Source organism: Vanellus vanellus, assembly GCF_965231255.1.
Source record: "Vanellus vanellus genome assembly, chromosome: 7".
NCBI lineage: Eukaryota > Metazoa > Chordata > Aves > Charadriiformes > Charadriidae > Vanellus > Vanellus vanellus.
In genome coordinates this window covers 40,077,054-40,093,789 of record NC_138912.1, presented here as the reverse complement: position 1 = coordinate 40,093,789, position 16,736 = coordinate 40,077,054, and the positions used below count along the sequence as shown (strand labels likewise).

At 40.7% G+C, this 16,736-nt stretch overlaps 1 protein-coding gene across 4 annotated transcripts in view; it reads right to left on the bottom strand.

Annotated features, from left to right (window-relative positions):
• Positions 1 to 16,736, bottom strand: part of PCDH15 (protocadherin related 15) — a gene marked incomplete at both ends in the record, with an annotated part of 369,409 nt that overhangs the window by 122,863 nt on the left and 229,810 nt on the right. For all 4 annotated transcript variants that reach the window (XM_082486051.1, XM_082486048.1, XM_082486050.1 and 1 more), the window contains 2 exons: positions 4,758 to 4,982; positions 6,211 to 6,516. In XM_082486051.1, the coding sequence (XP_082342177.1) occupies positions 4,758 to 4,982; positions 6,211 to 6,516 (531 nt within the window). The remainder of the gene's footprint in view (positions 1 to 4,757; positions 4,983 to 6,210; positions 6,517 to 16,736) is intronic.

Below are 16,736 nucleotides of genomic sequence, written 5' to 3'. Positions count from 1 at the left end.
ACTGGAAAACCTAAAAAGAAAACCAATCCCAGAATGCAGAAGGAGGAGAAAAAGCAATTATAACAAACAGAGACATAAAGTAATACAAAAATAATGCTGGTAATAACAGTAAGAGGAGGTCACAGCATAAAATATGCAAGTACCTTACAGGCCCCCTGATACAGAAATTCTTATAATATGTATTTAGGAACACATTACTCATTTAACAGCAATACGTACTAGAAAAAGTTTAGTCCTGTTTCTGTTAAGAAGCTCTATTACCATAGTAATTGTTTCCAAATGCTAAATCCTAATAATAAGCACACCATTTGAACAGTAACGATTTCGCTTCTTCCAATACTGGCAAACATTTATGTTGTGAGGGGATGCTTGTGCGTACCGCAATATGCACTACAGGCACTCTTAGCAAACAATTCAGCCCTCTCAGACACTGAGTGAATGCAAAACTGCCGTTCTCATGGTGAGAGAAATTATGCCTGAACAGCGGCAAACCACCGGAAAATAGCACACAAATTGTTTTCTTGGAGTTGCTAATGTTTCTATCCCTTAAACTATGTTCTCAAGACTGATAAAATTTGTTATATCTAACACGTATAATGAGATATATATATATAAAATCTAGATAAAATAAAGAGTTTTGTGAGTTTTGTGTTCTTGATTACAGATCAGATTACAACCATCAATTATTGTGGATGAACGCTTGTGTGAACTCCCGTGTCATCCCAAGGCAAGATGACTCATTACTACTTTCAGGTAAGGTGAAAAGTTATGAAAGCAGCGAGAGGTATCTGAGAACTGGGGAAAAATGAAAAATCTCAGTCTGTCTGAGGTGGTTAGCATCTTTCTTGGAAAAAAAAAAAAAAAAAAAAAAATCAATGCCACTTACACTATTCCTCTTCAGTAATACTAGAAAGGAAGCAACAATTTATTAATTTGCCTTTGGCTTTCTTTGAAGAGAGTCATAAGACACCCACACAATGTAAAGGGCCATTTGGCTGCAGCAGTGGCCGATAATGTATTTTGGTACTGACGTGCAGGTAACAGATTCAGTTATTTTTTCTGTGGTAAGTATTCTGCTATGCATTCTGTGTTTTGATCAAGTTCAGGGAAGGTTAATACAAACTATTTGTAAGTTGTCATGCCAAAGGCTGAAAGCGAGACTCTAACAAAAGTCACTGTGTGTATCCACCCTCTTCCAAGCCGCAAAGATCAGTGTGATTATGCGTATACTGCACTGCTGCTCATTCAGTTTTATATCACACAAATGATATATGATGCCATCAGATGGTGTCCATAGTTGGTAAACAGAATCCTATTACACAGTAAAAATCACAAAGCTTTCAGTTAAGAGCTGAACTGTGAAAACTGACAAATCTTAACAGAGCAGCATAAGCCCAAAAGGCCTTGAAGAGTGCTGTAACACAAATAATGCTCTGAGGATTATAGGGACCGAATCCAAATGGTTACATGAATTCCCTGCTTGGACCCACTATTGCTGTAATGCTTGCTCCTGGTTTTCTCTAGTTCAATTTTGTGTTTTTGAAGACTACAATCTGCACAACTGTTGTGTTAAGGCCTACAGCGTATAAGCACTTGGTTTATTTCCTATTTGGGGGTCGCAAACACTTTATTAAAATAATTATTCTAATATCATCTTCTAAATAAAGTGAAAGCACAATTACCACTAAGAGGAAACAGACACATCCAGTTGCTTGCCCCACAGCAGGAGCAAAAGACAGGCTGAGTGGGAGGGACCAACTCCCCAGAGCCACAGCAGAGATGTACATCCCCATGCAGAAGCACCCTGTCCCTGAACACAGGCTCGGATTTGGCAGATGGTCTGGCAGAAAGCGTATTAGAACCCCTTCAATTCCCTGCGCAGACATCCTAATTTGCCAATAAAAAAAAAATTACAAATTTCCCCAATGAAACTGTGAACATGCTCATCAGGAGTTATCTATTCAGCTAAGCCCTAAAGCAGCAGATCAGGCCCCGGTGAAGGTTGCAGAGGAATAAAAGCCTGGATTGGAATCGGGCAATCCACTGTGCACGAGGCTCTAGACCACTACGTACTGTGTGCCTTTTATGCCACCATGCATTCAAGACCTAGGGCCAGATCCAGAGCCCTGTAAACATACTCACTGAGCTGCTAGACAGAAACCAGTTCCCTCTGTCGGCTTACCAGATGTGCTGACGTTGGTCCTGTATGAGGCGTACATCCCCTCTATCCTCAAGGGAACTTTAGTACCTTGCCCTCTCTGTGCTGAGCGGGACTTTTCACCCCCAGCAAAGTCATGCCAGCTCTCCCTCCTTCAGAACGAGGGGGAACATGAATCTTTTCCATTAGGAATAAACCCCAATTGCAATGCAATGCACTTTTTACTTTGGTATTTCTTTTTACAGCCAAGGCATGCTCTTCTTGTTCTCACCTAGCTTCCAAGACTCTGTGCCCCTCTCCTGCTGCTCTGTCTCTTGAATCAACCGCTCAAGGTGTCCTCTCTTGTGGATCCTTCTCATCTCTTGCAGGGGTAGCATGAAGCTTTGATTTCAATTTTCACCTTTGCTCCCCCCTCCCCTGTAAATTTTGTATCTGGAAAGTTCAGCTATAAACTCAAATTAAACCGTTCTTTCTATTCCAGACATCTCTTGTGACCAAGGTTCTAAATTTGTACCATCTGACATAAAACCCATTCATGACATCTGCCCAACAAAACAAGATATTAAAAATGGTTTTATCCACAAGCCCACCCCCATTCTTCTCAACTGCCACTCAAAACATTACTGTTCTACCTGTCACTCAAGGCTGGAACCTAAGCATCATCCTCATCTCAGCAACATATATAATATTTAATTATGTCCACTGATCTGTTCACTGATCTGTTGAAAAAGGTCAGCCTGTCACTGAGTATGACTCTTAATAATTTATAAGATTTATTTTCTTTCTCAAGTAAAATATAAGCTGCTTGTTCTCACATTCAGGCCCTGTTCTGCCCCCACCCTAACACCTTTTACTGCTGAAGTTCTTACTCCTGGCTCCAGCCTCATATTCCAGCCTCTCACATACTGCCTTTCCAAACAAGTATCCTCATGTTACCTTTTTGTTGCTCACGTGTGGGAAGAGTTTCCAGGAAAGCAAGAAACCTGTTTTTTGGATCCTACTAACCCCCTTCTTAAGCTCCCTATTCCCCCCCACCTCCTTTGACAACACACAAGCTGCTGTTACACTAAGGCCACCAAATTGAACTGTATTGCTCCTCTGTACCCTGTCATTAATGACTACAATACAAATGTATCATCACACAGCTTGGTCAGCCCTGGAATGCAAACGACACCTTTTCTCTGAATACATTCCTATTTGAAAAGAAGTACCTTTAAAAAAGCCAACAAAAACATCCAGACAAACCCAAACACTTAATTCCTTCAAAAATTCACTGCGTTAGGGAAAAAGTTACTTTTAGGAAAACGACAGACTGGAGCAATTTCCTCCTTCAAAGTATGATAGAAAAGGCTCAGGGAATGATGTCAAGAGCAGTGTTTTTCTGTGATTGACTTGGAAACTGCCGAGGAAGAGCACAGATTATTAGGAAACAGGTGATCTGCATCTCAGTCTGAGAAATTTTGCTGAGATGGAGAGGTGTTGTAGAAGCCTTCTCACGTTGTCATCGAAGCTAATCATCAGAGACATTTACTGTCCCTAAAATAATTCTGAGCTCACTAGAGACTGACAAACAGAATTACTCAAAATCATGTGGCAATTCATAGCATCTGCAGACACACAGTAAGCTGAACACCAGACTGATTCACATATGCTAAATACTTTCCTCCGACTTACATTTAAACTGAAGTTGCCAGAGATGAAGTTCACATTTGTGAGCTATGCTTTTGTTCCTGCTACAATTTTTGCTTCTTAGCTACAATACGAGTAATTAAACTCTCTTCTCTCCCACAGCTCACAGTTCTTCACTGACAAAGCCAACAACAACGAAGCAACTGCACAAAAGGACTCAACTGACCGGCTCCAGAACTGCACCTTCGTAAAAGCAAGGAGGCATGATTTAGAGCATCTAAAACATCCTCTCCTCCTGGACATGAGTACATCAACCAAATTAAGATGGGTAAGTGCTAATGTTTCAGCTACAAATGCTTTTCATTTGTGGATCATTACCAAACAGAATACCATTATCCCCATATTGTTGGTGAGATAACTGAAACCCAGAGGTGATGCTGTAACTCACTGCATAAAAACAACTCATTGTGCAAGACACTAAATAAGCCTGTTGCTTTGCAACTCTGCATTTTCAAGCAGCAGAATCTGAAATATAGGATGTGGTGTGCCACATCAGCACTCAATACACCCAAATGGTTCATAAAATGACAATTTATGAGAGCTTTAACTAAAACGTGACGGTGTCATTTTTGCAAACAATTCCATTAGGTATTTATTCCAGCCTTTCAGGGATTCTAAAGGACTAAATGTTTATATATGTCTCAGGTATTCCTGTACTTCATAAATCTGTGATCTGAGATTTAACTATGTAATTGCATATAGCAGAGTAATTATAACTGTTATAAAGTGTATGTTTAACTGAACAAGTTGCTGTCAGGTAAAGGCAGTAGCTTCATACAAGTGAAAAAGCAGGAAAGCAGAAATGCCGCTGCCGTGCTCTGGTGTTTCATCAGGACACTTGGAAGAGTTGATGAAGTATTTTGAAACAAATAGGAGAGGACACTACCAACTGGCAAGTTATTCCTCTTACCTTTACTCTCACCGTGACAGTAGCGAGACCGGGAGGCATAGTGCCCTTGCTATCAAAGGCTTCCACAAGAAAGGTGAAGGTTGCTTCCGTGTCAGCGAATGATTCATAATCCAAAGACTTCAAAAGCGATAACTCGCCTGTATATTTGTTCAGTGCAAAATACTGTAGCGCTTCCTGTGTCCGTATTCGATAGTTAACATCAGAACCAAGATCAACATCCTTTGCCTAGAGCATGCCATGCAGAAGAAAAAAAAAAAAGTACTTAAAACCAAACAAAATCTATTTTCACAGAAAATCCCTACTGGACTTAAAGAACATAAAAAAGCAAGCTACTGCAAACAAATTTAATTTCATTGTATTATTCTAACAGTATTTGAGGTACTTAACACTACTGCACAGACACGAGGAACACAAATCCACTTAAGGTTATAAAATCCAGAGACACCTGCCACATGAAATGAGCACGATGTTCTGGGCAAGAGTCACTGAAAGCTCAGTCTGTTCTTGTTCTCTTCCCTGGGCACCTGCTGTCGGCTTCTGCCAGGGAGAAGATGCTGGGCTAAGCAGACGTTTGACCTAACCCCCATATAGCAGCACGGATGTTTTTATTTCATACCAGTATTTAGACCAAGAATATTAATTTTCATCAGGATAAGGAGTATTGTGTGACTGCTTTAGCTGTAATTTGACATTAGATTTACCTGCTGTCAGGTTCAGAGAAAACCATTCTTGGTGAAATTGCCTCAGGACAGATTCTTCTCATTAAAAGATGCTGACCAAAACATCAGGTGGATATATAGACTGTTTACAGGAAATGAATCTCAGCCGTCTTTAGAGATATAGCTCATCCTTGAACAATTAACTCTCAATTGTCTGAGTATCTTTTATAGTCAGTGAAGAGAAGACACCACCTGCAGGTGCCCACTTTAGTCCAGCTATCTTAGATGATGATCTTGGTATTGGAGCAATTGCTTCTGGAAGCAACTATTTATCTCCATTAACTATAACGTGAGGTTAGACATCTAGGTTTGACTTTAATGGCTGAATCAGTTGAGATACAGCTCTCTCTTCCTACTAATGTAAACAGGTAGAAGCGATATGATGAGCTTTCAAAAACAAATCAAAACCACTTTAAATGTGTAAAACAATATTCCAAGAAATGATAATAGTAGCGTAGGTTTTGTTGTTTGTTTTTTGGTTTGTTTTTTTTTTGTTTGTTTGGTTTTTTTTTGTTGTTGTTGTTTTTTTTTTTAGTAGCTTCTTTTATTTCCAAATGAACCTCAGCTTCAAAGTATTTTTATGCACCTGTCTAAAGGTCATGTGTTTTTCAGTCTAAGTGCCATAACTTCCCCCACTCCAGTTTGCAATCTTTTGCTGTAGTCTCACTGACAAGGTAAGTAAGAACATGCTTACTGTTGCAGAACACCTTCTTCACTCTATAATGCTTTCTTACCTCTATTTGCAGGAACACAGTGCCTGGCGGTAGATTTTCTGGCACGCAGACAGTGTAGGAAGCATTAGTGAAAACAGGGCTGTTGTCATCAATATCCAGCACCTTGATGGCTAAAGTTAGCGTTGAACGGCGGGGGTCTGCAGCTCCATCTGTTGCTTCAACAATAAGTTCGTAATAGTCCCTTACTTCTCTGTTCAGTTTAACTGCTGTATAAATGCTACCGTTTGACGTGATTCGGAAAAGATTGTTGAAGTTTGCCAAACTGTAATGAACTTGACCGTTAACGCCAGCATCTGGGTCTGTAGCCTAAATAAACAGAAAAGATCCACGTTTTAATGCACATTTTAAATACCTACAAGGGACATACCTACTTGGGAGTAACAAGTAAGCGAGGGTAATATTCTGCAGAGTACTAATGCTTCTGTGGCTATCCAGCATTTCTTGTTTAGGGCAGATTGCCCTTCTCTGACGTTTTGCTGAAGGTAAAATATCCCACAAAAACAAATCGCTTCATTTGCAGTGACAGAAGGTAGGTTTACTGGATCCCAACTGGACTTTAGGAGAAAAAAACACATTTAGTTGCTCAGCCTTGGACAACCGCACGCTTAAGCAGAAGACAAACCAGTTGCTTTTAAAGTCAAGCCCTCAGATGCTTCTAAAGCTGAAGTATCTTCAGGGTTAGGTGGTGTCCAAGGGGAAATTTTATCTCACATGGTTTGATTTAGGTGTTTCAGTGCTGCCCAAATCATTATGGAGTACATACTGAGATGAAAGACGGAAGCAGTCAGCAGATAGCTAGAATGGACACATTAGTTAGAAATTTTCTTTTCACTTAACACGTTTGTCACATCTAGTGATATTTTAATCGTTGCTCTCTGAAGAGCTACTTAACTTTCTACAGTTTATCGTGTTCTTCAAAACCAAATGTTCTCACATTTCATTCTTATTCTTCCACTCTCAGAAGAGGCAGACGATTGCAACAGAAAACTGTTTAGACATTGTTCAACTGATATCTTTGTTCTCACATACTCAACCAAGTCTCAAATTTCAGTATCAGCCAAATCATTCTTGCTGTTACATAACTGCCCTTACAGGGATGGACAAAATTCATGTTTTTCCTAGAGCTACCAGGCCCTCAATATAGTCTGATTGCTGATGTATTATTTTTCCTCCTCTTAATTACATTAAGGCATGATGAATAAGGTTATGTAAATTAAACAACGGGCATTCTGTGAGCAACGTATTTTCATTTATTTGAAAATTCATTTACAAATGAGGCTACAGACATCTGGGAAGATCATAAGAGATTTTCATGTTTTGTTAACGGAACAGTTGTCGGGAAGTTTCCATGAATGTTTAATTCCGGTGAAGCTGTTCATTGTAAGACTTTGTAATGAAACCATTTATCTTCCTCAAAATCAATTAAAAGTTAATTAAAGTTGTTAATAAGACAAATTTCACTGTGCTTTCCCCCTGCACTACATCAATGTGCTAAGCAGTAATGGCTACAACTTCATAATGACCAGTCTATGGATAACACATCCTTTTAATCGACATCTTTCAACATATGGTTTATTTGCTTGGTTTTGAATCAATTCTATTTCCTCTGTAGAAATAACTGATTTGGGGCAGAAAGACCTCCTAGATGACACGCTGGAAAACCACCAGAAAGCTAGTCAAGGAGAAAAGTTTCAAGTATACAGTAACAGACACTTAGCCCCACTAAAAGAAAAGCAAAGCCTAAGAAATGCAGAGTAAGTTGCAGAGATTCTGGATAAGACACTAACAGCACTATTCACCTTCGCAGCCAGAGATCTCCAACACATGTGCGAGGTCAGCCCTTAGCCTCTAATTTAAGCCAAAGCCATATTACAGCAATTAAATTGATGCTAAACATCCCCTACCTAACAGTGATCTGAGATACTGCTACCATTGGAAACTACGAGAATAAACCAGGTAACATTTGTATAGAAGATTAATTTGGAAGACTGTTTTTGAATAGACAAACTTATTTTTTAGGAAAGTAAATTGAAATTACTTTCAAATATACGGCAGGTTTTGCAATTTGGTTCCTACAAACACAGCTTCATATGTTGTAAACTCATTTGTGTACATCCTTGGGCATAAACATCTTTTCCACATTCTGCAGGACTGATTTGTTCTCATGCGGAGTAGCAGGCAAATCTTCATTATTAAATCCAGTTAAACTAGTTGTTATAGCACCACCATAACGTTGGTCAGAAGTCCACCAAAGACACGTGAAGACAAGCATTAGCTCTGCCATTTTTACCTATCTCAGCTCTGTGCTTCCACAGCACGGGGCAAAGTCAAATTTCAGATGGATGTTCTGAAGGACCCGTCAAGTTCTCAAAACAGAAGTTTGCTGCACTTTGTCCACTAAAATTTCTACCATACGGATTCTCTGATTATCTATTAGGTTAAAAAAATCAGCTTTGCTCCAAACCCCCTGCTCTATCTGTGGCGTTACACCAGAGACAACTATTGCCTATTTACAAAGCCGCCATCCCATTGCTTGGGCAGCGCCTCGTGTTACCCATTGTTGCCGAACACCACACACAGTCACCGAAGAGAAGGGCAAAGCTGAGAAGTTACAACAAGTTGTACAAGCACTCTCCAACCTACCTGCAGGCAGCTTTGTGACCCCGAAAGAGACACGGGAAGGCCAAAACATCCTAAGTGGGGCTACCTCCTCCAGCCCAGATGCCCCTGTGACAGAGCAGAGGGGCTTTTATAGCCCATAAGGGCCTTTCCCTGTCCCACCATGGTGTCCCCACAGGCTGCAGGGGAGTCTGCTCCACCGCCTGAAGCTCCTCTTCCCCTTCAGGGCTGTTCCTCACTGCTTGGAGGAGTTTTGCCCTTTCTTAATTCCATATCCCAGAGGTAACACCGGCGTCGCTAACGGGCTGAGCTGTGCCCTGCGGGGCCACTGGAGCCAGCTGGAAGCAGCTGTGTGTGACCTCTCCCCGCAGAGTCCCCTCGCGCCGCTGCCAGCCCCGGGCACGGGCACCCCCTACACTTGTATGGATGTTTAAAATCGAAGTGAATATTTTTAAAGAATCAATACGGATTTTATTGTGAAAAAAGCTTTAAGAAAACACTATTATTTTACCAAATTAGTTCACTTTTACAGTTTAAGATCTTCATTAATTAACATTTTATCACAATAAACTTGAAAAGAGATAATGTATTCATCATGAATATGAAAGAAGTGTTTCATCTGTTTTCTAAAAGAATCCTATCTCAAGGGTATACAAAATTAACTCTTTCAGCGTGAAAATAATTTCACAGCGCCTCTCGGAGCCTGTGGACAGCAGCTCCATGGAGAGGTCCTCGAAGGACTCGCTGGTGGCATGGTTACTATCTATTCCTGTTTGCAGCTATTGCTTTGTATCAAACCAGATGACTTCAAGTCATCCCAATTTCACCCCCACGCTCTGTCTCCGACAGGTACAAGCTGGCACGCACATAGGACAAGCCTTGACCAGAAGTTAAGGGAGGAGGAGGTCTGCACGAGGAGCTGGGCTTTCAGAAAGTCCTGCTTCAAAAATCAGCCCCGCTTGAACTTATCACTACCCTTAAAGCAGAAGCCAGCCTCATCCCAATAAATTTAATACCATTTGCTCATTACCAACGCTGAGCTAAATTACCTGGGTATACAGTTCCCAGAGGTGGAGAGAAGCAAGCAAGCACTTCATTTCTATATTAGCCGAGTCCCAAGGAAAGTCCCAAAGACAAAGTCAAGGAGACTATAGAAGGGCTAAAAGAGGCAAGAGCACATTCTTACACCCAACGTGTCACGCGAGGCTTTCAACCACAACTCATCCTCATTGACTTGCACATAAAAAGCATGGTAAGAGTCTTGAAGCTTTAGTTTGTCAAGGGCCACCAGATGATAGCAGATCCTAAAAAGAGCTACAGATCTATTTACAGGCAGAAATCTCTTCACAGCCTTGCAGATGTTGCTCATACAAGAAATTTGGGCTTTGTAGAGGCAGCAGAAACAGCAGCCGTGAATGCTGTAGGCAACCCAGCCCTCAAAGGCCACAAGGGAGACAGATACCATAGAAACTGAGAACAAACACACACACAAAAAAAAAAAAACCCAAAAAACTAGAAGAGGGAACCAGAAGAGTGAGGGAAATTTCAAAAGTAATGGAAAAGATCGTAAGAAGGGACAATAGCGTGACTGCATCTCAAACACTGGTGGTGGTGAGAATTTCCTCCAGCACCACTAATGGCTGAGAGGATCTACAAGAGAGAGCTGCATGCGCTGCTTCTGTCATCTCTACCACGCGGCACTACATGGAGGGGAAGACTTGCATACGACCACCCACTGGATATGAGTAAGGATGAAAAAATATCCAACTACAGGAGCTGCATGGAGGTACACCATCTGCATAAACAGCTGAGCGCTCAAAGGAGGAGAGGAGAGCTGGCTGGGGTGTGCATGTCCTCTCATCGCATCCCTTCGTTTGGTTCCCCGGAGTTTATCTGCACCCCAACTAACCTCTGAGCCACGCGCCCCCAGCCAGCCAGTCAACCCACAGCAATCTTGGACCACAGCAAGTCTCAGCCTTGTTTCAGTTCAGACCAGCTTTGGTGGTGAAGGGATTATGACGTTCTGGGCTCCGTCTGAGCTTCTGCACAGAGACATCACAGATATGACTCCAGGCTTTGTGGGCAACACTGGCCATGCCAGCCTTTCCACAAACAGACACCGAGTATCTGTTTAAAGGACTAAGCTCCACAAGGCGAGCCACAGAACACTACAAATTCAGATCAAGAACCTCTCCCTGACGTTTTGACTTCACCATCTGTTCTGGACATTTCTAGTCAGTGCTTTCTCTGATTGCTCCAAAAATTTATCTACTAAGAGGTATGAAAGGATGTGAGCTCTGAGGTCTCTCCAGCAACCAGTTCCCTTGTCTGTTTTCAGGTATAACAATGCAATAGAAATCACAAATATTATTTTTCTCTGGGCTAGCCAACATCCTTAGTAGTTTCTTCTATTAGGCAAGGAGTAGGAGTAAAAAGATGAAGGCAAACACTGAGCACAAAATCAGCCAGATTCCCTTTTACTCCCTACAGTGTCTCACCCTAGCCTCACATCCCGACACATCTGATCTTGTGTCTATGTGTAGGATATGTGCAGAACACATTTTTCCCCACTACGATAAGCCCGAACTGTCAAAGTTGAGGGCAGCACAAGTGATAACCCACATTTCCAAAAAACATCACTCACTCTTCCCCCACCCACAGCAGGATGTCAAGACCAAACAACTGAAGAAAGAGCCTACTCATTTCTGCTTTGTTTTCCTGCGAGAAGATTTTTTTTGTTGCATCCAGCCCTAACCCAAGTCCTCCTTCCCCTCATCCCCACAGTTGTCAAAGGGAAGGAAAGCACCAGTTCAAGCGCCTGCAGAGGCAGCGCTGGGTACCAAGGAAGAGAGCAAAGGAGCCGGAGGCACTCCTGGCCATCACACGAGAACTACCGCAACACCTGAGTTCCCACCCATCATATTACCCCAAAATCCATCAACACATTCTGGTGCTTGATCACTTGCAATACACTTGCTAAGCTGGGATAGGAAACTAAGCTGATTTGGCTATTCTGAGTGAAAGAAAAATTCGGAACCGTGCCTCTGCAAGCTCGGAGCTTTTCCTCTGTTCTTACTGAAACTGGTTCAAGCAGCCCATTAGGCAAATTTCCTACACCAGCGTTACACAACCAAAGAGCTCATAAACTCACTGATCTCAATGTGGCCGAACCAAGAGGGATTTCGTCGGGACAGAGGAGCCTGCTTTACATAGATCTAAAGTAATTTATTTTCTGAGAGTATCTGCAGGAGTAAAAATTAGACTCAAAAAATAAAAAGAAACAAAACAATCCCTTGCTGACTGGCTCCTCTTGCCAATGCTGCAGGAGATGCAGAAAGACGAGATGCACGTTTCTCCCATCTCATTATGTTTATTCAGAATTAGGACAAGCATGTTCCTCTGAAGAGTCTCTAGTAACTACTGCTGTTATTCTAGTAACTCCTCAGATCTACATGACTGCTCTCATCTCCACCTCTCACGGGGCTAACTTATAAAGTACTACACGATAAAACAAACCTGGAAACCTAGGAATATAAATGGATCCTTACTTTATTTCCTGAAAAACACATCCCACATTTACTGGAGATACCATAATCGACAAGGCAATAGTCTTTATTTGTTGTGATAAGTTTAAATCTACATTACCAACTATGCTTCAACATTACTAAGAAACCCTCACGAATAGAAACCAACAGTGTTCCAAAGCAACAAATTATCTTCCTCTGTCTCAAACAGCTCGAAAATACAATTCTGGGAGATCTGAATTACCAAAACATCTCGTGAAGGATCATTAACTCTGAAATATAATGACAAGTGCTTAAATGTCAACAATATTAATTATATCATTACCATTCTTTTCAAAAGAAACCTCCTACTAATATCCACAACTCTTCCTCACAATGGGTAACAACAGGATTTAGGCAGGTTAATTGCGGGTTTACGCTCGGACTGCCGGAGCTGGAAAACAGCAAACTAAGGCAGTGCGTTGTTATTCGTACTTGGCTATAAAGCAGAGGCAAACACGACAGGTATCTCCTCATTAGAGCTGTAAGCTGAAACACTTCTTCGGGACCACTCTGCCACCAACCCAACTTCCTCCACGTTAAACTTTCCTTCAGGTCTTCTTCAGGGGCAGAAGTTCCCCCCAATCCATACCCACCCCAACAAAAGCTCCCTATCTCCAACAGCCTCTCCAATATTCCAGCAAACACCGCAGCCTGAGGGAGGGATGGAAATTATGCTCGCGGATACAAAGGATGCTGTTGGTGGGAGCTGGGTTATTGTTTTCGTGGATGATAATGTGATTTGGCTATTATATGGGTTTAATGGGTTTATTATTATGGATTTAATTTTTTATTATCATGTGTTTAAAAGACTCCCAGGCCCCTCGACTGTGTCAAATAGCAAATCCAGTGTGGGTGGGAGTGCTAAATTGGATTTTGTACTTGTTTTTCAGGGAGATTAGTGGTTGCGCACATAGGATAAAATTAACATCTCCCAGATGCAGTAAGAGGCCACAAATATTTGAAACGTTTCTAACCTCTTGGTGTTTATTTAAAAATATTAAGAAGGGAAAATCAGTCATCCATAAAAGTTTGGATTTTTTCTTCTGCTCTATATTTCAGAAAAGCTCTTCCTCTCTTTCACTTCTTTTTGTCTGCTTTTACACAGTCTTTAATTTCCTTATTTCATTCATTACATGGTTTAAGCAAAAGAAAATATTAGAAGGAACCAAGAGTTTTGAAATATTTCTGTCAGCTAGGCTCAAAATAATGTCAAAAGAAGTAAGGAAACAAGGAAATATTTTTGTCCTCACAGTGTTTCAGCAGTTTCGCACACACTTTTCTCATTTCACACAGTAAGATTAATAAATCGTGCTCCTTAACATACCTGTATGCCCATTACAGATAGCCGCAATACTCCCTTACAGCCTCAAGAGTTCGCTTCTGCAGAACTTCCTCTAAAACTGACATTTAAATTACATTATTCATATAAAGAAAGAACCAAACTTTTACAGGCTTGCAGGATTGGAGGACTGCAAGTTTTGTACAAGTTTCAGATAAGAAATGATATAAAGCTTTTGTTCTGTGTTCATGCTCAACCAAAAGTATACAGAAGGCTTTTTAACTTACTTGATTCTGCTATATAATTTCTGACATGCCACAAAACTTAACGTTACACTGCAAGAAGAGACAGAGGCTCAGTTACAATGTGTGATAAATCTTAAATGTTCTGAATTTTTGACTTGGAAAAAAAGAAAAAAGACTTGACGAAGAAAGATGATATAAAGAATATACAATAAAATTGGACACTGCAGTATCAGGGGGCAATTTCAGCGATCTATCACTCACTGGGGCAGTTCAATTGGGTGTAGCTGGTCTGAAAAAACTGGAGAGGCAAAAATGAAACTCAGAGGTAGCACCCTCAAATTTTGGCTATCTTGAAATTTCAAGGGAACTCCTACTGCTTTACGAGAACAAACTAATGCCCTCTGCACACAAGCTGTTGAAAAACACTACAGGTTCTCTGTATATCCTCCAGGAACTTTTTGAAAGCAAAAGTGTCGCGTGAACTACAAGGCATAGCAGCTTATCATTCTTCTCATAACTACACGTAGAGTAATTTGTTAGGGTAAAGGTAGCACATGGTAAATTTTCAAATACTGACATATTTTAGCCATTATACAGGATGACAAAACCTTTGATAATTACTTTCATAGTCAATATTAATTCCAGTGCATCTGGAGGGTTAGTTGAGAAACCAATTAAATGTGACTCTAAATAAAACTACACAGTAAAAACAGTTAAATGCTACAAGCAAATATAAATTAAAATAAATGAAAATTGGAAAGCTCGTGGCTGCAAAACCATGATTCAATGGACTGGTGAACCTCCTACAAAAGTTAATCACCTTGTAACACTTAAAACCAGACAAGCTTTCTTTAGTCTGGCACGCAATCAGACCCTAAATTTAGAGACTTGCACTGCCTGTTTTTACTTGAACGATGATTAGAAATTTTGCTTTTATGACGAGTATGTTCTTTGGCAATGATACGATCAAGCAGTTCAGAGATTAAACCAATGAATATACACACTAGCAAAAATAAAGCCCAAAGCTTTCAAAATCACAGATTAAATATATTTACATTGTTTAAAATCACCATGTTTAGCTGGGCTCCCAAACATTTCTTCTGATACGTTAATCCATTTTAAAGGTTGGGTTTTTTTTTGTCATTTCTCTAGACTGCTAGCTCTCCTCAATAAGCCCACCTAACCAGAGAACATTAGAATTAGAATTCGAGCTGGAACGTAACAGCCAACATTTGGACTTGAAACTACTTATCTCATCATGCAGACTCTTAGAACCTGCTCAGTTGTGTTCTGTTTTCTTCTCTTGTTCACAGAGTAATACTTAAAGGAAACTAGTTTTCTTACGTCAACTACAGATATTGAGGTCACAAGGTCTGAGTATTAGAAAAAAAGTTAGACACCTGACATGTATCACAAGAAAACTCGCCAACTTCTCCCTCTACCAGGCAGTCTTCAAAAAAGGAATCACTAATCTAGTCAATCGTTCAAGTCACAGCAGAACATCTATAATGAGAGACTGCAGTCAAAAGTTAGCAAGCCCAATATAAACCACTCTAATTTCTAAGCTCAGGAAAACCATAATTTCTTATCCCTGTGACAGAAATCTGAACAGCCAAATCTAAACAAATGGAATCAGCCATCAAAATACTAAATAGGCATGTATTAGAGACATGAAACCACTCATTCAGAAGATTTAGTATGGCATCAGGCTGAAATAGATGAAAGGGCTTAAAAACACACTGGGATGCGAGGTGTCAGGCAGACAAAACCAAGAATTCCTTTCATACAAAAATCCCTGGACTCTCAATGACAACTGCCACGAACCTGAAAATGGTTGAAATGCTTCTCTGACAACAAGTATCACAATTTCCACTGCGTTAAAGCACAAACGCTATTACTCTGAAGACAGATTTCAATTAATGCATAAATATAATATCGGAAACAGGAAAGACAAGAGCACAGCTTTTGAAATCCATGTAGTTTAAAAACTCACTCCATTTACCACATTAGGGGTGGCAAGTGGCTTTTTAAAGCCATTTGATCCGTGTCTTAAGCTCACCTAAGTTCAAGGAACTGCAGTAAAGCAGAGGGAGTGTGGCTGCAGCTGCATGCTGCGAAATACCCTCCAGGAATTATACAACCCCTTCGGGGTGTCAGCAGACAGAAGCTAATCCTGCCTAACGCTGCTGCTAAGACAGGAAAAAAAATGCACAAATCTACGAGCACATCTAGTCCTTCTCATGCCACAGGTTTGGACTTGAAATCGTGACATCTGTCTTGTTTTAAGGGGCTGAAGGAATTTGCTCGTTAACAAACAGGTGAAAATCCAATTAGAAGCACATGGGATGACGACATTGACTTCAGCAATGGCTGTCATTACATTACTTCTCACCATCTAAGTAGAGACGCAGCCTTTAATAATTATTGTGATAGCCAATTATAAAATCTGAGCGACTATAAGGGGAAAGAAAGGTAAAATTAATTTAAAAATAAGACTTTAAAATAAGCTCAAGACTTGAAAAATAAGTGAAGACTATTCACACAAGTTACAATTTTCTGCATTTCTCATCCTTCTTGCATACTCCCCTTCCAGGTCAGAAAGGAGATGCTCCCCAGGACTTATTTTGAGGAAAGCAAGGAGCATACCGTTTAGCTTAAACCAAAAGCAAATCCCAGCATCGCTTCCACACACAACTTTAACCAGCGTCCAGCCAAGCTGCCATGAGCACGCCCTATCACGCACACGCAAAAGATTAAAGGCAGACTCTGTGGATGCAGTGATTCAGGTAAGCAACAATTCTTCCACCCTGATCAGGT